The sequence below is a fragment of the Arvicola amphibius genome, chromosome 3 (genome assembly GCF_903992535.2).
Source record: "Arvicola amphibius chromosome 3, mArvAmp1.2, whole genome shotgun sequence".
NCBI classification, from domain to species: domain Eukaryota; kingdom Metazoa; phylum Chordata; class Mammalia; order Rodentia; family Cricetidae; genus Arvicola; species Arvicola amphibius.
Window position 1 is genome coordinate 22,791,611 of NC_052049.1, and position 27,113 is coordinate 22,818,723.

A 27,113-nucleotide genomic window follows, 5' to 3' on the forward strand; every position below is an offset into this window, starting at 1 on the left:
ATCCTTAAAATGCAGAGACAGGGAGGTTGGGAGGAGTCACTAGAATGCATAGTGATTTTTCCAGGAATGAGCCCCACCTTCCTTTCAGAATCTTCCTTTGGGGAACAGGTCATAAGGTACACCAATGACATTTATGCCCCTATCTGAAAGTAAATCTCCTAATGGGTAAATCTATCCAGTGAGACCCTTATGGTCTTTTGAGCTGTCTACCAGATGAAGGAACTAACATCTAGACTTTAGAGGGTCACAAGCCTCGGCAGACTTTCTAGGTAGCCCTGCCCCAAGTCTTAGAGTCTTGGGGATCTGTTGCATTGCAAAGGGGACAGGGATCCATGGAAGCCTAGAGTTGGGTCTTTATGGAACAAGGAAGTGGCATCCATAGTTAACACCTGCTTTTGCTACTTTCCTGACCCTCAACTCTGCCATTGAGTGCTGTGTCTCTCAAGGGCTGACTCAACTCCGGTTCAGGATGATGGGCAGATGGCCTGACTGGGTACCTTCGAAGCACCTGAATTAACCTGAAGACTTGACTCATTCCTTTCACAAGAGAGTGTGTAGAGCAAACACTGAATTGAGTAACTACAGATTAGAAATGGTTGTAAAACACTGCCAATATGGGAAATATACTTTTAGATTGCTTTTGAGACAGGGTTTCATGTAGCTCAGGCTGCCCTACAATTTAGGCTATAGCTCACGATGACTCTTAACTAATGATTCTATTCTTTTGGCTCCACATGTGCCAAGATTACAGATATGTACTATCATGTCTAACCTTGGGATATACTTAATGTCCAGATTTGTAAATGGAGATTTCACTTTGTTTCCCTGCCACCCAGACCCGAGTAATCATACAAAAACTATATTAATTACAACACTGCTTAGTCAATGGTTCAGATGTATTTCTAGCTAATTCTTACATCTTAAATTAGCCTATCTTTATTAATCTGTGTAATGCCACGAGGCTGTGGCTTACTGATAAGTTTCCAGTATCTTTCTCCTTCGGCAACTACATGGCATCTGCCTGACTCTGCCTTCTTTCTCCTTGTGAATATTTAGTTTTCCCCCTCCCTATATTCTACTCATCCATAGGCTAAAATGGATTCTTTATTAACCAATGGTAATAATATATTCACAGCATACAGAGTGGAATCCCATATTATAGATTATTCTTTAAACCATCGTCATCATCATGAGTAGTAGTAGTATTTGCTATGTGTACATGTGCGCACGTGTGAAGGCTTGAAGGCATCAGCTCCCCAGCAGCTGGAGCTACAGATAGTTGTGATCCATCCCATGTGGGTTCTGGGAGTTAGACTCAATTCCTCTGTATGAATAGAAAGCACTCTTAACTGCTGAACCATATCTCTTGCCTCTCTCTAGATTATTTTTAATACTTTCTTTTCATTTTAGCCAAATGAAACTGTTTTGCCAAGAGCCATCGAGCCATGAATTAATTATATATGCGGCGAGGGGTAATTTTTCATTGTACAATTATAATTTTCATGCAATGCAAAATTAAGATAATAGAGAAATATTGTGCTGCATGTTGGAGAAAGCAACTAATTTTGAAAACTTAATGCTTTGTCCCAGCTTATCTCATGACAGTAAGGACACACAGGTAAAAATCTGTGGGTTAATACAAGTCTGACTTCAAGGCACTGTATAACTTAGAGTAAGCTCATGTCTGGTAGCATCTGTGCTTCTTAAAAGAGGCAGAAGGGAGGAGACCTTGACCAAGGAAACACCTTTAGCAAGTGTTTATGCAAGACCCAGCCCTTCCTCTGGGAAACACAGCCTCATAGGTTACCTTGCTCCAGTTGCCCACTCGCCAGCCAGCACAGGGGCGGAGGTGGCACTTCTTAGCAGGGTCTGGCCTCTGAATGGCTGCGCAGTCAGCCTTCATCCCGGTGCTACACTCCACGCTCCTCCAGTAGGCCCCCAGCCCGCATGTGGTGGAGCACTGCAGCAGGAAGGAAGCAATAGAAAGGAAATGGAAAACTGTTCAGGAGTACTCATCACCCGGACCCTGGAGTCAAAGGTTTCCTGTCCCCAGAAGCTAAGGTTGTCCTGGATATGGGTTACACACACAATCTGAATGTCCGGCTGAGTGGTTTAAAATGCATAGCTTTAATGTACAGCTGTACTTGGGGATCACCCAGCTAGCTGTATTTGGAAGTGCAAATAAGAATGTGCTTTTGCTTGATCAGGTGCCTGACACAAACACCCGGGCTACAGGCATATTGCTATATTTCATACCACTCCAGTCCGGCATGGATGTCAGATGTGAGCATACACTCACACCTCATCTGTAATGAGGCAGTGACTTTTATCCACTTTCTTTCAGTGGGGGTCAATTAGTATTATTATGGGATAGACAAAGACACCGAAGCTTAATGCTGCCTTGTCCACGGAGGATGATGGGGCGCTCTTCCTCCAGATCCTACGCCATACATTCTGGTGGTGCCTCTCAAACTCCAGCATCTCTAGGTAGCAACCAGGAATCCTGCTAAATGCGGATTCTCATCAGTCACTATCCTCACTAGCACTGCAATGCTGCATTTTTACCAAGTTCCCAGATGATGCTGATGCTGTTGCCACAGCTGGAGCAAAATGTTGCCTGTCACTTCTTGCTCTGCTGTCAGGGAACAAGGAGTCGCCTTTTCCATAGGTAAAGCACCTTTGTCTCAAGCTGTTCCCAGTCACTGATCATTATCCAGTATCACAAGTTTAGTCTGCATTCACCTTGAAGATTACACAGTTTCTCCCCGTTGGTCTTTTTCTCTCCTTGCATCTTCTTTCCTGCTTACCCTTGGGAAGGGGTTGTTTCTGAATCCGTAAAACACAGCTCTGAGCACATTTATAAGAGGGTTTCTTTTGATAAATTATATAAATCAAGAGCAGCCTTATGTTTCCTTGGCTACACATTTGCCCTCCATATAATTCTGTGCTTCATCTGGTGCACATTTTGGTATTATATAGTGCACACACACACACACACACACACACACACACACACTCAAACACATATTCACATTTAAATCTTAGATGAAATGTGGAATCACAGAAAGGGAAAAGTAGAACACACTAAATGTCATAATCTTATTTCAATTTATTTATAGATAAACTCTTTCCTCATCCTTAAAATTCTTTAGGACTTGACCTCTATCTTTTTTGTTTCTCTTTGAACATCATTGAACATCTCTACAGTAGAGACAATGGCATCTGATGTGTAATTACCATCTCACGGATGAAGCCCGCTAACGTTTCCCGTCATTCCCACACACACTCTCTTAGTTTCTCTCACCCAGAGATGGAATCGCTTTTTTCAGCCATTAAGTGAAGGCCACTCTTGTGACTTCTTTTGGCTAATAGGGTATAGAGGCTAATGACAAGCTAGTTACAGTGTTTTGCTTCCCGCTCCTGCTGCAGACTCTGCTTTTGCCGTGAACATGTGCCTGGGTTGCACATCAGAGGAAGAGAGCTAACAGGAAAGAGAACTAGACGACACCCCAGGCCGGCTTTCAACTGACCTCCGGCAGGAACCCGAGAGGACAAGCTGAGGTGGAAAGAACCTCCTGGCGAGGGTATAACTATGAGGTGAACAATCACAGTTCTGCTGTTTGCTAACTGTGGGAGCCTTTGTCGATTCGGCGAGCCCAAAAAACCTGGTGACAGCAGTAGGATGCCCCTCATGTTGGGTTGCTCTGAGGAATGGAAATTATTCACGCATACTGCCTTGCAAAGGTCACACAGACAGTAAGTACGCTGTGTTATTAACTTAATAATGTGACATAGAAGGAAAAATAAAAGTTAGGCAAGCCTAGGAAAGTTGCTAATGAGATCACATTGCCAGGCTAGTAATGATCTCATTAAATCTCCAGAGATGGCCATAGTTCCTTGGACCATATTTATGCTACAAATTATATATATTATTTCTGGAGCTTGGAGTTTGGTCCTCCTCGCCAGAATTGGCTTAATTCTCTTTGACAGTTTCTATTTGGGCCTCCTGCAACAGTCCAAAAGTAAAGCTGACAAGAGGAAATCCACAGACTATGGAAAAAGTCAAACAAAACCCACATTCTGTCGACTAGAGGTTTCCCAATATTGAATTAGTTTCAGATTGGAAGTAGGAGATGAGGGGAAGCAAGAGGACTTTGAAGAAGTGAGGGGTAACTTCATTCTGCCCTGTGACCCCTGTAGCAACTGAGCGATCAGGTCTAGGAACAAAGACGGAATGCTAGAATTGGAGCAGACACTGAGGGTCAGGTCAGCAACATCTGGAAGAAAACAGCTCTGAAAAGATGTGGGAAATTATTCTGTCACTTTCATTCTCTTGACTCCATGAGCCTACATTTAACCGACTGGCCCAAGGGATATGATTGAAAAAGGAAGCAAATCAATGAGATGAGGGATTCTGACAAAATAAGAGCCACAGCAATGCACAGCACACAATGCTTAATTCTATTACGTGAGTGCAGATGGAAAACACACCTGTTCCTTGCTATGTACCTGGTATCCTTCTTTTATCTCATGTCAGCCTTAGGAGTCAGATCTGATGATCTCCTCCTCAGAGATGAGGAGACTGAGGGAGAGACAGGATGCTTATTCTGGGTTCAAGTCCAGCAGCTGCATTTTCAAACTGCATGTTATAGAGTCAACTTCATTTTTTTTGCATCAATTATTAATTCTGAAACCTGAATTAGTAAAAGAGATGTGTTAAGTACAGTGAAGGCCTTGGGCAAGCTTTTAATACAAGAGAGAGGCTGAGGGTACATCCTAAGAGAGACTTCAGATCAGATCCTAAGAAACATTAGAAATGGTTTCTGGTTTAGGGTCCAGAAAAGATTTAGGGAGAGGAGGCTTAAAATGACCCCAAAGAACAGGAAGGATGTGAGGGCAGAGTGGGAGGGGTAGGAGAACTCAGGCAGAGGAACAGCATGGATGAGACCCTGGACAGGGACAGGCAGAGAATAAAGGACATTGGGCACTTGAGTTTTGAGACCCAAATGGATGCGGAAAAGCAGCAAGACTAGAAAGTCAGCTTATGTAAGGTTGCAGTGCCAATTGGATGTTTGATTAGATTTTCTTTGTTTTCCATTTCCCTCCCTTTTATTAATGGCAGAGTACATGTTTTTCTGATCTGTATGTATTGAAAAGACAGGCATTTGTAAGAAGGACACTTAAGCCCTCTTAAGTCTCTTGCAGTGATGTGAGGAAATGTGGAGAAGGGAAAGAGCAGAGGATCTCAGGCCAGTGGTGAGGCAGAGGTAGGTGTCCTGGGCAAAGCTATGCACTGAGGGTCCTGCATCTCTAACTACTGAGCTACTTTGGGCTGGGGATTCTTCCTTATTAAAGACTTCCCTGATTACTGTAGGGATTTTTATAATTATTGGCTCTCAGATATTAAATATGATCATTACTTAATAACAAACAAAACCAGGCCCATTAACTTTCATATCCCTTCTATCCAAAGACTAGAAACCTCGAGGCCTTCAACCAGCAGGAAAGAAAAAGGGAATGACAAAATTGATGAGTTTATCCAACTTCAAAAAGTATTAGAGCTTGTTGTCATGGGGGAGAGGAAGAATCAGTGGTGATTCTCTGGTTTCTGAGATAATGTAGTCAAGAGATGAGTGGTCTATTGTCCTGAGAGACAACCAAAAGAAACAGTTTCAGAAGTGGGGTCTGGGACCATCTGATGCTCAAAACCCAAGGTTTCCATCCTGAAGTCAGACTTTCTCTGGCAAACAAATATATGAGACATTTTAACTGAAAAATACATAAAAGGAGTAGTCCCTACACCCTGCCATGTAAGGGGCCCCTGCCAAGTAGAGAACTCTAATTCTCATTTATATTCTTGTTGCCACCACAATTCAGTTCCTCTTCTGCAGCCAAACTGCTCACAGTCCTCAGCTCTGGGGACAGTAACACTGTTGTCAATCCGTCGGTGAACTCTGATAAATTCAATATGACAATTATTTTTGTCAAAGTCTAATAACATTTGAGTCTAAATGAATCGTGCCTTGACTTACTATAATCAAAATGTCTTAACCTGTAGGATTAAAAGTCATTATAGTCTATATATACTTCATTATGCTTTAGTTTTCTTAGATATAATAATTTCTTATTGAATTAATTAACATTTGTCAACTGAGTAGCATTTATTGACTTCTAATATCAACACGCAGATCACTGCAACACATTTCAATTTAGCAATTACACAGTTGCCTTGGGATTTGAGGATGGATAAAAAGATTGGTCATCCCAAAACAAATACTTGATTGTAAATATATATATATATATATATATATATATATATATATTACTTATTCACATGCTATCATGTGATGATGACCTGGGACTTGCTATGAAGCTCAAGAGGGCTTTGAATTCACAATCTTCCTGCTTCTGACTCATGAGTGCTAGAATCACAGGCACCTTTGTTTGTGTTTGTTTCTCTGTGTAGTCCCGCCTGTTCTGGAATGTGCTCTGTAGACCAGGCTGGCCTCAAACTTAGAAATCTGCCTGTCTCTGTCTCCCAAGTGCTGGGATTAAAGGCCTGAGCCACCACCACCCAGCCACAGGCATCTATTAAATAAAACTTTCTTATTATTTCGGGAATGAGGAGGGCTGTCCACCCTTACTAATAATCCTAGTGTAGGGCTCTCCCCAGTTAGTGGGCTAGCCTTCTAAGGGGTCATCCTCATACTGCACCTTCCATCTAAGTACTAAGCCTGTCCTCCCCAATGTCATCCGTGACCTGCCGATGACCAAGTGTAAAAGGTTTACCGTCGGCTCACTCCTAATTATAGACAGTGCCACAAGTCTTCGAGTAAGTCTTACACAATAGACTATTCCTTACCAGACTTATGTCTTTAAAACATGACAGTTCTCTAGGGTGTCACTCCTGGGCCACAGGTCTTTACACTACACAGGTAGTTTTGGGGGTAACCTCACTCATTTTCAAGGCTCTAACTACCACCCATTGATCACAGCTGCCAAATTCTCTCTCTAGCTATTACCTTCTTCAAGGACCCCAGGCCCATACACACAAAAGCACGCTAGTTATACTTGGACATCTCAGAGGCACCCCTAATTAAATTCCATCAGCTCAGGCCACACCCACTGAATTGCTTTAGCCTCTGTCTTTGTTACTTATGGATATGGCAGGATTTCAGAAAGAAAGACACATTTTGAGAACACTATTTGGAAAGAGATCATTCTAAGAAATCCTAAGAATGTCAAACTTACTTGAAAATTTCTACACTGGATCAATGGTGTTATATTGTAGGGGCCATTTGCGGTTTTGTTGTTGTTGCTGTTGTTTGGGTTTTTTTTTTAATATTTATTTATTACGAATACAGTATTCTGTCTGTGTGTATGCCTGAAGGCCAGAAGAGTGCGCCAGATCTCATTACAGATGGTTGTGAGCCACCATGTGGTTGCTGGGAATTGAACTCAGGACCTTTGGAAGAGCAGGCAATGCTCTTAACCTCTGAGCTATCTCTCCAGCCCCTGTTGTTTGTTTTTGACTCCAAAAGTAACCAAAAGTTGCCCTTTATGTTATTACAAAATTCTTGTGGAATGTATTATTTTATCATCTGTCAACTTAGGGTTATCACAGAACTGACATTGCTTGTATATGTAATATGAGCAAACTCACAACAAATAAAATCAAGGGCACAGAGAATGGCAATGTTTTCTCATTTGCAACGGGAGGGATTTCGGGTTCTCAACCATCCACCCGAGTTCAAAACCCTGTTCTTTCACTTAGTGGGTATGGTTTTAGTTTCTTCTCCTCCCTCAGCCTCGCCTCTAGTTTGTCCTTATTCTCTTGGGCTGCAGTCAGTATCGTAGTAGATAACTCACGCTAATTAGCTTAAAATTATACTTCTAACACACCTTTGCACTTTGTTTTGACGCTCAGCTCTTGTGCTTACAGTCCTCTAGAACTTATCAGAGAGGACTATAAGTAAAACATTTGGCTTAGGAGATGCATCTTTCTCCCTTCAATAAATTAGATCACTACGAGTACAAATACCTTTTTATCTCTGAAGCTTGGCTTTTGTGAATAGAGATAAGCGGTTGAGTCATCAAGGGAAAATGTGGTAACTCACTTTAGAAACGGAACACACATGCACGGGAAAAGACGGTTCAAATGCCAAGAATTACAGATTTGGTACAGAACCTTCGGGAGCTTTGGATTTACTCATATGCTGCTGGTAAAGTCAGCACTGTGATCCACTGAGGCTTATTAATTTACACAAAAGGATGCTATGCCCTTAGTTTGTAAGTTGGTGCTAGAACTCGGCATAGAGACAGGAGGTTAGAGTGAAAAAGACAGTTCATCATCACATGAGGTCTTTAGCATCGTATGCTTCCTATTTGTAAATCAGCATATATTGAATGGACAGCATCCACTATCTAGGACAGACAAAGGGAAAACAATAAGAGACCATACATGAGTGTCCTAGAAATTAGCATGCCTTGTAAACTGCTGTTTCTATATTTTTGTTCTTATTATGTACTAGATATTCATAATTAACTGCTCTGCTTGGCTCCCTCTAGAAAAGAAAATAAGACATAAGTTGTTAAAAAAACTGAATTATTTGAATCTGTGATTACATTATTTTATAAGTTCACATACCAAACTTTTATTGAATTTCAAAAATTGAAATAGGTAAAATAGATAAAAAATTATTTTGGTGCCTCAGAAGGATGTTACTAATTGTAGAAATAAAACAAACAAGCAAACAAATATTTAGTCAAATATCTAAAGCATGAAAATAGGGTCCAAAATTTTACTATAATGTTTATTTATTCTTAGATATAGTGAATGTTTTAAAGAGGCCACTCAAAGAAAATAATTAGATAATGAAGTGGGTGCCTAGTTCTGTCAATAGTCAGGTAATGTTTGTGATATGTAATTATATATTAATAAAGCAGTTTAAGTGTTTCATAGGTAGAAAAGGGACCTTTTGGTAGATATTTCCTCTCAAGCTTGTTTTGACCACACAAATAAAAGATACTAAGTATTCATCTAAAAATCAAAAGATATTGATCCCTTGATCCTAGAATAGAATATTTGTACTTGGATATAAAAAATTGTTGACATAGTAAGCTCTATAATTCTTTTAGAAAGTTTGTCTCAGATTTCCATTCCAATTATGATTACGTCATAAGTTCAAACAAAGTCTGAGCATTAGCCGTCTGGTGGAATGTGAGGACAGGTCCTTACAGCTGTCCCTCATCAGAGACCTCTGAAATGCACAGCTGGAAGGGACACCAGAAATCTCCATCCTAGGCTTATCAGCCTGCAACTTGAGCACCAGGTACAGGAAGAGACTGGATTCTCCATGCTCACACCTATCCTCCCTCCTCCTTTTCTATTCTTTGCATTCTTTCTTTTTCTTTCATCAGATCTTATGTAACTAAGCTGGCTTTCAAATCTGCCCTGCCGCCCAGGTTGGCATTCAACTCACAATCCACCCCTCTCAGCCTCACAAGAGCTAGGACTATAAAGCGTGCCTCCATGCCCAATTAGACAACATTTTTATGTAAGTTCATTTCAGAATTTGTGCAATATACCATTCTAGATATTTTCCATATAGAATCAGGCCCGGAAAAGGAATCTGGATCTCTTACTTTACTCCAGTTTCCGACAATCCAGTATGCAGGGCTGTGGTCCTTCATCAGCGGCTTGTAGTTGGAAGCATTTAGCAGAAATCCCTCAGCAATCAGACTAGATGCATCTTCCTCAGTCAGGACAGGACCAGAGCCTTGGGCTGGATTTGTATCATTTGGCAATGCCAAGTGGCCATGGTTTTCTAGCTTTTCTGAAGGTGTTGGCTGGTGGCCTCCTCCAAGAGGGAGTGAAATGTTTCTTGGTTTTTCAGTGATTACCCCATCAGCTCTAGGTGTCTCATTTTTAAGGGACCAGTCAGGTAGCAAGCCTTCCGTCATCGTACTGAAGGGAGGCCATGAGGTCCCTTCGCTGACATAAGATGTTGGTGGAGGTTCAAGTGGTATTTCTGCCTTCCTCTCCACGGGCGACTCATGTTCAGGTGCTCTGACTTTGTTCCATATCACAGAGGGGTTTTCATCCTTGTTCATAGACTGGTCACTGTCTTCCCCTGAGCCGCTGTGTATCTCCACTTCTGGATCTGGGGTCGAGGTAGCATAAAATGGAGTTACTTGCCAAGTCACAGCGTTGCTAGATGACAAGCCAGAATCACTTGTGGTTGTCCCAAAGTCACCCTCTGAAGTAGGACCTATAGCTGAACTAGAAACATTTTCATCATCGGGTTGGATACTCATAGACCAGGACGTGAGGGGGGCCTGGGAAGGGCTTCCAGAGGAAGTAGGGAAGTAGGAGTCGTCTTTAGTTTGGGTTGAACTCTTCTGCCATGCTCTCTCATCTGGTTCTTCAGGTGCTAGAGTGGGGCCCTGGCTGCTGATTGCTGTGGTGCTTCTGCTGACAGACTCAGGCACCGTGGATGTGGACGGTGGCGTGGGGCTGGACGTAGGTGCCGGGATGGGTCTGAAGGGGTCGTCCTCTGATACTGGTTGGTTTTTTCCACCGGGACCTACATCTTTCTTGAGTTTCAGAACTCTGCGGCTGGATGGGCACTGCTGGAGGCCACACAGAGCTCGGCTGTTGGGTTTCCGTGTCTTGTCACAAGGTTCGTTATGGTTCTTGGCACACGTGACGCTGCGCGTCCGCACTCCACCACCACAGGAAACAGAGCACTGGAGAAGAGAGACAGGCATTAGTTTAGTGGGAAAAGATGCCTTTCTTCTATGGTCGTGCCCAGTGGTGATGAATCGTGCAACTAATGTTCTATCTCCATTTGGCTTCTTTGCTTTTAGGTTTACAACGTCTCCTGGGGATCAGCCATCCCCTGACCAGACTGAACAAAAACCATGATACAGGCAAACTGAGGGCTCTTTGGGTTGTAAAGCCTGGGCACTACAATCTACAAAGAGTGCAATGAGCTACATCATTCACAGGGTCTCTTTAAGAGCAGTGGAGATTATCACTTCTTTCTCAGGGCTACGATGCTATTAAATAAAAACAACATGTTCTCAGATTCTCAGGATTGTACTAAACGAGCTATATCAAAGCTTTTATATTTAGAAAATAATGATTAGAATTCATATAGTGTCTCCCAGGTGTCACAATCATTTATCTATGGCAGATAGGATTACATGAAAAGATAATCACCATTCTCAAATACACTTATGTTCTAAGTTTTTTTTTTCTGAACTTGAAAAATGAGAAGTTAATCAAAGGTACACAATATCCTTTCTCAAAGAATGAGGTCCTTCCATCAGTGTGACATTAATTCGCACACTGAGAATGTGGCATATCTCCCGCCCAAGTTTCGTTTCACATTTCTGAAGGTTTGCTGAAGGAAAAGTATCTTTATCGCCTTTGTGGGGATTTGGACAGGACGCTCCATCCTCAGAGTTTAGTGTAAAACCTGTTTCATCCAGCTCCACAGCTGTTAAGCATACATAGTTTTTATGTAACAGGAAAATGATGTACTTTGAAAGGTCCATACTTTTACCAAACTGCTTCATTTTTACTTTTCCTAACGACATATTTTGTTTTCAACCAACAAGTAGCCAGTACAGGAACATAGGCTACTCGGGTCCCTTTGTTGTCCATTTTACACTGATTGATATTCTCTATCTTGTGTCCTTGAAGTCACAGAAGATTTCTTCAGGGTATGCCTGCACACTACTCCATGGATTTCACAGAGCCTCATAGCCATTATTCTGTGTGATATTTGCAACATTTCTGCAAGATTTACAAGGCAGGGGTGATTCTTTCTCCCTCTGCAAGAGAGGAGCCAAAGGCTCCAGAGCTCACTTGCAAGGCTGCAGGTCAGCCTCTGTAAAAGTCAGGTGTATTTAGCATGCTTTCTTTTTTTGCACCAAAGCCCAGGGCAACACAGACCCATAGACTTTGCTTAGTGGGCTGCCCACTTTTGATGTTAGAAGAATAACCGAAAGGCTGGGTGTTTCTTAAGATATTTGATCACTGTATGTATTTGCTAAGAGTTTGTTTTATTTGGTGGGGGAAAAACAGGAATGGGGAAATTGTAACCTATAGGCTTATGCATTCTTTAAAGCTTAAGTTCCTTGCTTCCTCAAGTCCTATAGGTGTAAAAGTCTCCTCTTTTTTTTTTTTTTTTTTTTTTTTTGTTTCAATCGAGCACAATCCCTCAGGATGCATAATAGCTCCGGGGAGTCAGCTTGTTTGGAGACAAGAAGCACCTTTGGATGCAGGAGACTGGAGAGCCAAGGCAGTGCCAGGAACAGACTGGGGTTCAGGGTGCTGTTAGTAAGGGACTCAAATGCCTAGACCCAGGACTGGCCAGCAGCTCCAGTGCTAATATATGGTGGGATCTGCTTTTTACACAGGAAACACATGCTATTTCCCACCCACGAGGAGGCTGTCACTTAGGAAATATTATCTTCTTCTGCAGCCTCTGTGGCCCCTTCTATTCTTCACAGGGAGCCTAAAAAGAGCAAGTTGGAGGTATTTATTTTTCTGCTTTGTCTCAGATTTCTGCCATTTTTAAATATGAAGACACTTCATGGACTATTCAATTTAGTCATCTCTCATCGCCTTGGATTTTCAAATCTTTATTTAGTAAAAATTTATAACTACAACAAAGTAAGTTTCCTGAATACATTCCCCCACAGGCTGGCTTTGCTTCTAGCGTGGATTCACAAACAAAGCTAATGCCAAGTGGTCTAAAGAGCATGTGGTCCCTCTTGCAGTTTTTCTTTCCAACAACCATTAGAATATCTAACAACATAAGGGGATTCTTCTGTGTCATCCCTAAGCTTATGAGTTATTTTGGCTTGGAAGAAGAGTTCTAATGTGTGTGTGGGTTTGAAAATGCAAAATGCACTTCATTTTTTTTAACTGAAAAAAAAAACCTGTTGAAGTGTGTGTGCTCTGTTTTCACCATATTAAATTATGGGAAAAAGAAATAACTGCAAAAAATTGTCACCTATATACTTAAGGATAGTTTTTTAGCTTAAGGTCCTTGCTTCCTTAAGTACTATTGGGGTGAAAAAAATCTCTTACTCTATTTTGTTTCAATCAAACACAAGCACGTGCATTTTTGGTCTATTCCATCTTAAAATATCAAAATCAATATGTAAAAAATAGAATAGTGATGAACATTTTTTTTTTGATTTTTTTTTTTCGAGAGAGGGTTTCCCTGTAGTTTCTAGAGCCTGTCCTGGAACTAGCTCTTGTAGACCAGGCTGGCCTCGAACTCAGAGATCCGCCTGCCTCTTCCTCCCGAGTGCTGGGATTAAAGGCGTGCGCCACCACTGCCAGGCTAAGTGGTGAACATTTTTTTATTGCTTTTATTGAGCTATATGTTTTCTCTACTCCATTCCCTTCCTTCCAAATCCCCTCCTATGTTCTCCCAAGGTCCCCATGCTCCAAATTTACTCAGGAGATCTTGTCTTTTTCTTCTTCCATAATGTAGATTAGATCCATGTATGTCTCTCTTAGGGTCTTCTTTGTTGTTTAGGTTCTCTGGGATTGTGAATTGTTGGCTGGTTTCTCTTTGCTTTATGACTAATAGCCACTTGTGAGTGAGTACATTTTTGTCTTTCTGAGTCTGGATTACCTCACTCAATATGATGTTTTCTAGATCCATCCATTTGCCTGCAAATTTCAAGATGTCATTTTTTTTTCATGGTGTAGTACTCCATTGTATACCACATTTTCTTTATCCATTTGTCAATCAGGGGGCATTTAGGTTGTTTCCAGATTCTGCTATGACAAACAAAGCTGCTATGAACATAGTTGAGCACATGTCCTTGTGGTACGATTGAGCATCCTTTGGTTATATACCCAAAAGTGGTATTACTGGGTCTTGAAAAAGGCTGTTTCCTAATTTTCTGAGAAATCACCACACTGACATCCAAAGGGGTTGTACCAGTTTGCAGCAATGCAGGAGTGTTCCCTTTATCCCAAATCCTTTCCAGAATAGGCTGTTATCAGTGTTTTTGATTTTGGCCATTCTGACAGGTATACATGGAATCTCAGAGTTGTTTTGATTTGCATCTCTCTGATGGCTAAGGATGTTGAGCATTTCCTTAAGTGTCTTTCAGACATTTTAGATCCATCTGTTGAGAGTTCTCTGCTTAGGTCTGTACCCCATTTCTTATTGAATTATTTTTTATGACGAATTTCTTGAGTTCTTTGTATATTTTGGAGATCAGCCCTCTGTCTGATGTGGGGTTGGTGAAGATATTTTTCCATTCTTTAGGCTGTCATTTTGTCTTGTTGACTGTGTTATTTGCTTTACAGAAGCTTCCCAGTTTCAGGAAGTCCCATTTAGAAATTGTTTCTCTCAATGTCTGTGCTAATGGGGTTATATTTAGGAAGTGATCTCTTGTGCCAATACGTTCAAGTGTATTTCCCTCTTTCTCTTCTATGAGGTTCAGTGTGGTCGGTTTTATGTTGAGGTCTTCCATCCATTTGGATTTGAGTTTTGTACATGGTGATAGATAAGGATCTATTTTCATTCTTCTACATGTTGATATCCAGTTATGCCCGCACCATTTGTTAAATATGCTTTCTTTTTTCCATTTGATTTTTTTTCTTTTTTGTCAAAAATCAGGTGTTCGAAGATTTATGGATTAATATCCGGGTCTTCGATTCGGTTGGTCCTCCTGTCTGTTTTTATGCCAATACCAGGCTGTTTTCAGTATGGTAGCTTTGTAGTAGAGTTTGAAGTCAGGAATTGTGATACCTCCAGAAGTTCCTTTATTTTACAGGATTGTTTTGGCTATCTTGGGATTTTTGCTTTTCCATATGAAGTTGAGTACCGTTCTTTCGAGGTCTGTGAAAAATTTTGCTGGAATAAAGTTTTGTCTATATTGTTGATTTCAGCTCTCAATTTAATTATTTCCTGCCACCTAGTTCTCCTTGATGAGTTTGCTTCTTTTTGTTCTAAAGTTTTCAAATGTTCTGTTAATTCACTAGCATGGGATTTTTCCAGCTTCTTTATGTAGGCATTTAGGGCTATGAACTTTGCTCTTAACACTGTTTTCATTGTGTCCCATAAATTTAGGTATGTTTTGTGGCTGTTTCCATTGAATTTTTACAAAGTCTTTAATTTCTTCCTTTATTTCTCCTTGACCTATTGGTGACTCAGGTGAGCATTGATTAATTTCCATGTGTTTGTGGGCTTTCTGTAATTAGTATTGCTGTTGACTTCTAGTTTTAAACCATGGTGATCTGATAAGATACATGGGGCTATTCAATTTTTTTGTTATCTGTTGAGGTTTGCTTTGCTACCTAGTATGTGGTCAATTTTTGAGAAGGTTCCATGAGGTGCTGAGAAGAAGGTATATTCTTTTATGCTTGGATGGAATATTCTATAGATGTCTGTTAAGTCCATTTGAATCATAACATCTGTTAGTTCCTTTATTTCTATATTAAATTTCTGTCTGACTGACCTGTCCAGTGGTGAGAGTGGAGTGTTGAAGTCTCTCACTATTAGTGTGTGGGGTTTAATATGTGATTTAAAGCTTTAACAGCTTAAACCTTACATATGGGGGTGCCCTTGTATCCAGGGCATAGATGTCCAGTATTGAGATTTCCTCTTGATGGATTTTTTCCTGTGACACATGTGAAATGTTTGTCTCTTTTGATTGATTCTAGTTTGAAGGCTATTTTGTTAGATACTAGGATAGCTTATTTTTTACGTCCATTTGATTGGAATTTTTTTTTCCAACCCTTCACCCTGAGGTGATGTCTGTCTTTGAGGTTGATGTGTGTTTCTTGTATGTAGCAGAAAAATGAATTCTATTTTCTTATCCAAGCTGTTAGCCTGTGTCTTTTTATAGGTGAGTTGAATCCATTTATATTAAGGGATATTAAAGACCAGTGATTGCTAGTTCCTGTTATTTTGGTTTTTGCTGTTGGTGATGTTACTGTATATGTTTTCCTCTTCTTTGGGATTTGCTTCTGTGAGATCATCTATTATCCATGTTGTGGATATAGCTAAATTCCATGGGTTGGAGTTTTTCTTCTAGTACTTTGTGTATGGCTGGGTTTGGGACAAGGTATTGGTTAAATCTCGTTCTGTCATGAAATATCTTGCTTTGTTCATCTATGGTGATTGTAAGTTTTGTTCATCTATGGTGATTGTAAGTTTTGCTGGGCTGGCATCTGTGGTCTCTTAATGTCTGCATAATGCTTGACCAGGACTTCTGGCTATCATTGCTTCCATTGAGAAATCAGGTGTAATTCTGAAAGGTCTTCCTTTATATGTTACTTGGCATTTTCCTTTGTAGTTCTTAATACTCTTTCTTAATTCTTTATGTTTAGCATTTTGATTATTATGTGGCAAGGGGACTTTTTTTTGGTCCAGTCTATTTAGTTTTCTATAAGTTTCTTGTGTCTTCATATGCATTGCTTTCTTTAGGTTGGGAAAGTTTCTTCCATGATTTTGTTGAATATGTTTTCTGTGCTTTTAAGTTGGACTTCTTTTCCTTCTTCTATTCCTATTATTCTTGGGTTTGGTCTTTTCATGGTGTCCCATATTTCCTGGATATTTTGGTTAAGCTTTTTTTTGGATTTAACATTTTCTTTGACCGATGAGTCTATTTTCTCTAATATATCTTCAATGTTTGAGCTTCTCTCTTCCATCTCTTTTATTCTGGTGTTTTTGCCTGCATTTGTGGTTCCCATATTTTCTGTTTCCAGAATTCCCTTGGTTTTTCTTTTCTTTATTGTCTCTATTTTAGTTTTCAAGCCTTGAATCATTTCTTTCACCTGTTTGATAGCCTTTTTCTTGGTTTTCTTTAAGGGATTTGTTGATTTATACTAATTTTTTGTTTGTCTTTTCCTCCATTTCTTTGAGAGAATTTTTCATTTCCTCCTTAAGGGCCTCAAACGTTCTCCTAAAGTTATTTTTTAGGTCACTTACTTCTGCTTCATCTGTATTGAGGTGTTCAAGTCTTTCTGTTTTAGAGCCACTAGTTTCTGTTGGTGTTGTGTTGCTCTTTGTGGTATTGAGTGTGTTCTTACCTTGTCTATCCATCTATTCCTCTGATTGATGTAGTTGTGGCCATTTCTCTGGTAATCACTCTTCCAGATGCCAGTGGATGCAAGGTTCAGATGATTGTTCCTCATGTGGAGTCAGGGCCATCTTTCCAGTCACTCTGGAGGTCACTTGGCATTCCCAGAGGTCCCTTGGTGCTCCTGGAGGTCACTCTGTACTCCCAGAAGTTGTTTGGGCCTGTTCCCATGGAGGATGCTTGCTCGGGCCAGCTTCTGTAAAGGTCGCTGGCTCAGGCCTGCTCCCATGAAGGACACTGGCTCAGGCCTGGTACTGCCAAGGTAGTTTGCTCAGGTCTGCTCCTGTGGAAGTCACTGGCTCGGGCCTGCTTGAGAGGAGATTGCTGGCTTGGGCCTGGTCCTGTGGAGGCTGCTGAATCGGGCCTGCTGTGTTGGAGGTTGCTGGCTTGGGACTGTTCCCATGGCTGTCTCTATCTGTGGCCTGTTCCCACAGAGGTCACTAGCCTGGGCCTGGTCCCACAAAGGTCACTGGTTTGGGCCTGCTCTGCTGGAGGTTCGTGGTAAACATTTTAAAAGCTAGAACTTTGATTCCAGATTTTTGATTATGCTTGAAAAGCCAGATGATCATCACCCATTGGTTTCATTCCCAAAGAGCTCAAAAATTCAGTCATGGAAACCCAGGCTTGTGATGGACACATGTGTTCTCTGGTATACCCACATGTACCTTCCTTACCCAGGAGATACCTACTCTTCCAAGTGCCCTGCAGTGGCCATTCCTTAGCCAGACTTAGCGCAGGGCATGTTGTAGCCAGCAGGATGCTATCTACAAAGTACACTGAGTCCAAACAGGGAGTTGTCTTTTCTCTCACCCGCCAGAACAAACAGTGCCTCTTTGTATTCAGCCTGGAGTTCCTTCTAACAGTGTTTATCTCCTCAGGAGATGTCAAACCCTTCAGATGAGATAAATGCAACTGTGTGGTACATACTTAAACTGCATCTCAATTGGTACTTTCGGAATTCTCACAACAAATCTCAGCTATGATTATCATATGCCCCGACCTTATAATTTTGAACCCTGTACCAGGCAAGTAGCTTGCTGTTCATTCTATTTGTGTCCTCTCTGGGAGTTATCCTGCCCTTCCTGGATACCACTCCTGGATTAAAGCCTGGAGAAAGCCTGTGAGAAAGAGGTCTGCTGCTAAGCTGAACAACTCTACCCACCCGAGGTACATAGGGGCCAGGGGAGCTCAGTGGTGGCACAGAGGTTGGCACTGAGAGAGTCCATGCACAGACACAGCAGGAACTTATCCTGTACGCCAAAGGGGCTTCGTGAGAAACAGCTAATATTTTGTTCATAAAACATTTCTTCATGTCTTATGAATTTATAAGTGAATGAGTGGGCTGCATACCAAAATTATGTTTGAACATAAACTAAAACATTACACGTTATGATTTAACATGTGTTCCTTCTCCTCTCTAAAAGTAGACACATCAGAGTCAAATTGGCTTCTATCTCAGAATGTGATCTAATTTAGAGACAGTTTTTTTTTTAAAAAATTGAAATAAAATGAGTTTTTTTTAAGAGTGGGTGTCAACCCTGTATAATCAGTGCTCTTATACAAGGGGAAATTTTCAACAGAGGACCATCTTGCAGGAAGACTACTGTGAGAAGATGAAGGTAGGATGTTCTGGTTCATTTACAAGCCAAGGGAGCTCAAAGATTTCTAGGGAACTTACTTTTTTTTCCTTTTGATTTTGCAATTATTTGGTGAGACAAAGTCATTTCATTCTGAGAGACTCAGATCTCAGTAATCATTATGTATTTCGTGAATTCCAGCCAAGTGAGAAAGATGACTCTCAACTTGTTTCCAAACAGAGTGTGTTTCCTATGAATTATAGGATCTGCCATATTGCTTCATTTCGCAGACTCTTGCATGTATGGCACTGCTCAGAGTGGAATCAGCTGTAGCTGCCTGCATTCAGAGGCTGTTTCATCGCCTGGCAACTGTGTGACTCGAACATGTTGGTTAAGCATCTCTATGCTGCAGTTTCTTCACCCGAAAAATGAGGCTGTTTTGTTACTAACATACACATGGTTGACTTCCAATATTCTTTTGAGTTTTTTGAAAGTAACACATTTGTTTGTTTTTAAGTCTCAAGCCCTTGTGTGGAGTTTTGAAACACTGGAAGGTGCTATGTAAGCATGTTTATAATGCTTTATGAATGAAAGTGGATCTGAGCGAAAGGATGGGGTAATTTAAGATGACCATAGGTCAGTTCCTTTGGGGCTCTGGATACTCTGATGGACAAAGATTGAAAAACTAGCGCCACCCAGAAAGCCAGCCTTGTCCTGTCAGATAGTGGCACATCCTTTAGTGGCACACGCTATTTTTTTAGGCAATATAGTATTTACATGATTTATTTTATTCAATCCTTACAATAATAGAAATGAGGAAAGAGTTAATATTAGGTCAAGATCACACAATTAGAGATTGCTAGGGTAGGAAAAAACTAGAAAATCACCATCCTATGAAGCCTTTCTAACAGGAGAATAACTATACTGGGTTATAGTTATTGAAACTGAGGCCTATGAAGTGAAATAATTACCTAAGATCATACTGTGACTTTATGCAGTACAGAGTCTACGTGGGTTTTTGGGGGTCTTTTCTGATTCCTTTCTTGTTTGAGATTCATAAAGATAGACACATTTATTAATTGCATGATGTTTCAAGGGGTTTCCTATCTATCCATCCATCTACCCATGCACCCATTCATACACTCATCTGCCCATCCATCCATCCATCCATCCATCCATCCATCCATCCATCCATTCATTCATACATACATACACACATACATATACCCATCCATCCATATACCCATCCATCCATCCATCCATCCATTCATACATACATACACACATACATATACCCATCCATCCATCCATATACCCATCCATCCATCCATCCATCCATCCATCCATCCATATAAAATGATGCCACAACTTTCCACGGAGTCTATGAATGAGCCTTTCTCTGTATCTTGGATCCAAGACTAAAATCCTGACAAAAGGTGAGTGTGGTGAGGGTACACCTTATTCCCAGATACTCCAGAGGGTGGTGTAAGAAGATCAAAAATCGGAATCTAGCTTGGGTAACCTAGCAAGAATTAATATTCAAATGAATTTAAAAGTTTTGGAGTTTTGTTTGCTTATCAGGAGAGGCCTTGCTTCACAGCAAAACAGACAGAAACCCACATTTAACTTTGGTAATTATTTGCCATAGGGATGCCTCTTGCAGAAGACATGTGCCTCATCTATCCCCTAGAAAGAACGTGGCACCTACTATGTTGTTTTAAGTGCCTAATGCTTGGGGCTACACTGCAAACCACAAACCAGTAACCATGTGGGTTTCATTCAAGCTTAGATCATGGTCTCTGTTCCTAGTTATGACCATAATTTTTATCTCACCACCACAATGTGTAGAGCCTTTTACTGTAAATAACTGAAAATTTTTCTGAAGAGAGACTCTTTACACCTACATGTGGCTTAAAGAAATGCCATTTTTGCTGTGTATGCATCTATATTAAACCAAATCAATAGCAGCAACAGCCATCCGTCAACCCATATTAAAACCAGGCTGAATAAACAGGCAGGGAACTGCTCACTTAGGCAAAGCGTACATAAAACACACAGGAAAGTGGTTTAAAAGTGAACCTAGTATTGACCAAAATAAATCTTTACTCTTCTACCACTCAGAGATTGCCTTCAAATAAGAGATGGATGTGAATTTCAACTTATCATTTATTGAATTCTTGTGTAAGAAGCAACTTATATTTTGAGTTTTCAAGTTGCAAAATGAAAGTTAATGAACTTCTATCAACTGTTAGAGTTATTTTAAGGGTTAAACAAAATAGCCTGCATAGTCAGGGAAAGCACTTGGCAAATGACAGGAGGCATCACTGGTGTGTCCATTCCTCTGCTCTGTGCGAAATGCCGAGCCAGTGTTTCCATCTGTAGCACTTTTGTTAGGACCTGTGCTAGCAAGAACTTGGAAGTACGAATCCATCTATACTTAGAGAAAGTGTAAAAGCCTTAACTGTTGCTATAAAGTAAGGGAACCTACTTTCCCTTTATAACAGACTAATGGAGGAACCTTGCTTGGGTATCTCACAGATTTTGCAGGGAGGACCATTCAACAGAAAACTAGGGGTTATCAGTTTTGGGATCTTTTGGCCAAGTTATCTCATACTTAAGCAAATCCACAGCTCAGTGCAGACCAAGGTAAATCTAGAGCACTTCTCTGCTTCACACAATGTTGGCAGCAAGGTAAAGTTCCAAGGACAGTGCTGTATGCCAAGAAATACAATTATCATCACTTTTATGGGGGATAGGAGAGAATATTACCAAAATATACTATACAAAATATTCTTAATGGATATATTGCTATGCTCTAGATCAATGCATCACTCAACCCTCATCAGAGAATCGCCTTATTACAGTAGATAGTAATTAACTCAGAGACCCGCAGCTGGGCAGTGTGCGGAGTGAGAGCACTCAGCCCTAAATGGAATGTATTTATCAAATCCTTCCTCTAAAAGTTCAATATGCCAAAGAGGAAGTAGTAAGAGCCAGAGGTGGTGGAGAGCTCCAACATGACAGGATCTTCAAGGCATAATGGGACTGATAACTGTATGAACTCCCAGAGACAGGCAGCACACACAAGATCTGCCTAGGTTCAAACCAGACAAAAATCTCAGAACTGAGAAGGGGAAGACCCACACTTGTTGTGTGCAATTGATTCCTGCTGGGAAAGGGAAATCAGTTCTCCCCAATGGGGCATCTGGGTATATTAATCACACTCCAGGCGAGGCCTTACGCCCAAGAGTAGTTGGCCAACCCAAAGCACACTCCACATTTTTCTGTGTGTGCTGTTTGATTTCTTTTGGTATTTTTTTTTGCCTTACTGAATTTTTGTTTGTTTTTGAGCTTTGCTGTTTGTTTTATGATTATTTGGGGGAGAGAAAGAGAACAAGAACATGAGTTGGTTGGGTAGGGAGGTGGGGAGGATCTGGGAGTTGGGGGAGGGAAAATACGATCAAAATATATGGTTCTGTTTGTTGTGTCCTACTCTGGTTTGTTTTTATTTTACTTTATTTTTAAGTGCCTGATTGCCTTTTAAGGAGAAAGGGTATAGATTTGGGGAGAGGGGAGGTGAGAAGGATGTGGGGGGAATTGAGGAAGAGGGGGAATTGATCAGAGTATATGGTATTGAAAAAGAGTCTATTTCTTTTTTTTTTTTTCCCAGTGGTAGCATTGATATATTCTAATATTTTATTAGTCATTTTATTACATATAGCCTATAGGGAGTAAAGTCTTCACTAGGAAACGGGAATTTCTTAAAATGACTTCTGAGTGTTTGCACAGCACGTGAACACATGATTACAGGGGGGATTACTGGATTAAGGTATTGACAGTTGGCAGCCTTAAGGCTACAGATAAAACGAACTCCATTTTCTATCCATAAAATCACATTTTATCCTTACCCACATACAAACAACACCGACTATGTAAACTATAAAAGGAATTATTTTAGGAATTACTATTGTCACTTAAATATGTTCATCATAGAAAACAAAACAATAACAAACAACAACAACAATTTCACATATGTATGAAACCAAGGTAATATAATTTAATATCACAAATATGTTTGTGCTGTCTGATTAACCCCTGAGGCTGCAGGAGGAATTCTTTTAAATGTACTAAGACTTGTTCATGGTAATTACAGAATGAAAACTTAGGTTGTAGGATATTCAGAGCTGTCCACAAATATATTGGGTATATCTTGATATAATTTAGGTATTATACCAAATGAAATTATGTTTGTTTGAGAACTACAAGAGACCTTGTTTGCTGCCTGCTGCTTTTTTATATATGCAAATCTTTATACATTACAGAACAACCTAGCTGCCTTCCACAATCCCATAAACGCTTTACTGTTTTATGAGATGTTAGTAATAAATGTGATTGATGACATTTTTACAATTGCCTATTAGAAACACACTATTTTTGTGATTAAATACTTATGGATAACTCAAGCAAGACAGTTAGATAAGATATGTAAGTAAAATTTTAATAAAAATATATACACATAAAACTGCACAAGGTATCCTGGCATAGTTAGAATGTGAAAGACTTGTTTTTATCTATCTCAGCAAAGCTCATTGAGGGTTGTTATCCAGACAACCAAAGGAGGAAAGAAAACCTTCCCAATGAATCTGTGGATGCTGATTTACCTACAGGCACTTTGCCTACCTCTTCTAATGAAGGTGCCAACTTGACTCCTGCTCAGCGCTGCAAGAGGAAGCTAGAAACTGGATTCCACATGCGCTGTCAGTCAGCTACACAATGACCTGTTTTGGGAACCACAGACACTAGCGCGCTTGTCATCCCATGCCAACTCCTTTGGTCTCTTGCTCTCCAGCTAAGGCAGGTTATTATGTGCTGCACACATGGGCACAGGAAGGTCTCCTCAGCCAAATCTGTAATTACAGTCTTTTGAGAAAGCCCTGGGATTCTGGCAATTAGCAAATTCTACATGACAAGAATTATTAAGTGTTTTGGATGCAGCCAACACATTTTTTGGTAAACAAATTTAATGGGTCCATCACAATACCCCATTCAGCCTTTTTTGACAACATTGTAATTTATAGCAGTCTAGGCTGGTGGTGAATAGGTCAGGCCAAACACATGCTACGATTGCTCCTTCCCAAGAATAGCAGGGAGGATATTCTGACTTGCAGATGTACCAGTGCACAAATACATAATACAACTGTATTAACTGCTAGACATATGATCATTACATGCACCCTCCATGGCCGTTCTCTACTGCACACCTCCCCTCTACTGCCCCAGCTTTCCTTTGTCTCCCATTTGATAGGAAGTTTTCATACTCTGAGGACCATGAATTCTGGCTCTTTACTTGAGCCCACATACCTACTAGAACACCTTGCACAGAACTAGAAGTTAAATGATCCCATTATGATTGTACATTAAGGAAGCTGTCTTGGAAGGTTATCGAAGATGTTCAGTTCACATGAGTACTGTGCTTTCAAATAAGCATCTTCAGAAATGGTAATTTTCTTGATGCAAAATCAAGACTCCTTCTTTAGATAATGTTTTTAGAGCATCTTTATAAACTATACAAGAAATCTATTTATAATAAAACACATTTTAAACACAACTATCTCAGTTGAGTACATTGCTTATTTAATCATCAATGTTCATTCTAATTATGTTTCTTTCTTTCTTTCTTTCTTTCTTTCTTTCTTTCTTTCTTTCTTTCTTTCTTTTTTGGTTTTTTGAGACAGGGTTTTCCTGTGTAACATCCTAGCTGTCCTGAAACTAGCTCTTGTAGACCAGGCTGGCCTTGAACTCACAGGTATTCACCTGCCTCTGCCTCCCAAGTACTGGGATTAAAGGTGTGCACCACCACTGCCCAGCCTAGTTATTTTTCTATAATGTCTCCTGTGCCAAATATTTTCCACTTCCCAAGATAAGTCCTCTGGAAAGCCTTTGAAAATTTCTGACCATTGTTATAGGAAGCTTGCAGCATCTCAAGACACTGCACAGGGGCCCTTGGGCTGTCAAGGCGCTTGCTACCAAACTTAATGACCTGAGTTTGATCCCTGGAACCTACATGATGGAAATATAGAACTGATGCTGCTCACAGTTGCTCTGTGTCCTGCACTAGTGTGTCACGACACATGTGGACACATGTACAATAAATAAGTGCGAACAGGTTTTCTTAAATCACATACAGTGAGATCAGTTTTGTTCTTAAAATTCTCGTGTGTTCATTTCTAAAGGTTATTGACGGTCTGGCTGTTTCTTAGGTCCTAACAGAAATGCACACAGAGAAACAGAAATAAGGCCTTAGAGACACCTGGTTTCTCCAAAGAAAGAAGAACTTGCCTCTCCCCTGTCACCTTGGGGCACAGCAAGGACTTATGGACCCAGATTCCACAGTGACACATAACCTTTAAGCCCTCTGATTTCTAATTATAGCCACAGAATTAGATGAATTAATTTGCGGAAAATGCAATGCTAATTTGAGATTTTGAACTGCTAACAGATACCCCAAATGCATGCCGAGTAGATGGATGTGTTGAACAGTTTCTGAGTCAAGTGCATTTCCCATTTTGACGCCAGAGTAACCCTCCTTTGGGTTTAGTTAACTACAGCAGTGAACTGTCAACTGCTTGTACAGACTGGCTTTGGGGGCTGTAGTATGTGTATGTGGCTTTGGTTTGTTACAATAGCCTAATAACAGGTCATTGGAAATCACAATAAGAATAGGTTCGCTGCCATGAGCCTGTATTAGTGAGATTCACCTGATCCCTGGTAGATAGCTGTCCACTCAGTGAGGGAGGCTATGCTCTTGTAAGGCTGGAAACAGGAAATGCGGTAAGCAAGTCAGATGTAATGGATACTATATAGTAGGCAATTTTATGCCAAATCAATGTGAAGGAATGACTAAGAGGCTGAAGAAACAGGGATAACACCACCGTCCCTTCAGCCTCAGAGCTTACCTCACTCCAGTTGCCCACCGTCCAGTCTGATGGACACAGAATGTCTCTGTTGCAGGAAACCAGGGCCTTGGGCTTCAGCAGGTGCTTGCAGTCGGTTGCTGGGAGAGCCTGCTCATCAGAGCCCATGGTCTGGATGCACAGCACTGGTCTCTTTTTCTCCCCATAGGGCCCACATGTTGTCGAGCAGGCTTCCCACTCCCCTGCCCACCACCTGCAGGCAGACATGGATATAGAAGGAGATCACCAAAAGTAGATGTACATTCGTCCAAGCACCGGGAGAGAAACTAGGCAGACCTATGTTACAAAGCTGGCAGATTTCTGGAGATGATGCAGGCTCTGTGGGTGTTTTCCGCAGACAGGGTCACTGTGACCTGGGTTCAATTATCAGCACCCATATGCTAGTTCACAGTTATCTGTAACTTCAGTTCCAGAGGACTTAATGCCATATTCTAACCTCCAAGGACACAAGGCACAGAAGTGCTGTACATATATGCTAGAATGCAAATCACTTATGCACATAAAATTTAAATTTTACTTTAAAAGAATGCTGTCTTTTAAAGGGAATAAATGCTTGTATTTTAAGTCAAGGAAATTGAGGTCCAAGGTTCTGCTGTGCAGCTTTGACCAACTTTAAGCTTCCCTTTGTCATCTGTTTAGTGAGGTTACTATAGAAACCTCATCAGTACCATGGATTGAATGAAATACCACTTCATGCAATGTGAAGAGCACAGAGACCCCCACTCCCTAGCATCATTGGTGATGCATTGGTATTTTGACTGTAGACATGGACTCATTATATCCAATCTTTCTCCATGTCTCCTGGCTCTTAGTTGAATGTTTTTCTATGCTACTGCGAGGCAGATGTAAGCGCACCCATTTATGATTTAGGTGATGTGAAATCGAACCATTGCCTTCATGCTGTCCCTGATCTTCTGTAATCTGCTTGCTCATAGTCTCACTTACTCACTTGACAAAGAAAAAAAATAACTTAAATCAGATCATTTCTTCCATTTCAGCAGTTCCTATGAAGTTGAGCGGTCAGGTAAATCAATGTTTTGGGTTCTCTGAGGACAAGTTAATGGGTAAGTTCTTTGTTTGTGAGTGACTAATTGAAAGTTCCAGAATGGAACCAATGGCTACAGTGAAGTAGTGTGGAAAACAGCGGGGGTCCCTATTGGAATCCTCTCACTTCTTCCTTCTGTATCACGATGCAAACCTTCTTCAGCACAGAAAACAGAATTAGTCTCTTCTCCTGGTGGAGCTGGGGTTCACCATTGGCCTGTGGACACACACTTCTTCCATATAAGGTCCCATGAGCAATTAAAGGAGACACTTCTATCTTTCACAGGAAAACAGCACATTATGGGAAGCCCTGCAGTCTTGACCTGGAGGAGGCCTTCTGGCCTTAAGATAGTATTCGTGAAGATGATGAAGTTCTGTTCTGTTATTTTTT

At 40.8% G+C, this 27,113-nt stretch overlaps 1 protein-coding gene across 1 annotated transcript in view; it reads right to left on the reverse strand.

Moving 5' to 3' along the window:
* The window catches only part of Adamts12 (ADAM metallopeptidase with thrombospondin type 1 motif 12), a 96,107-nt gene that overhangs the window by 21,047 nt on the left and 47,947 nt on the right, over positions 1-27,113 (reverse strand). The window contains exons 13-15 of the mRNA XM_038323557.1: positions 25,661-25,871; positions 9,646-10,749; positions 1,808-1,960 (exon numbers count right to left, since the gene is read on the reverse strand). Of these exons, the coding sequence (XP_038179485.1) occupies positions 1,808-1,960; positions 9,646-10,749; positions 25,661-25,871 (1,468 nt within the window). The remainder of the gene's footprint in view (positions 1-1,807; positions 1,961-9,645; positions 10,750-25,660; positions 25,872-27,113) is intronic.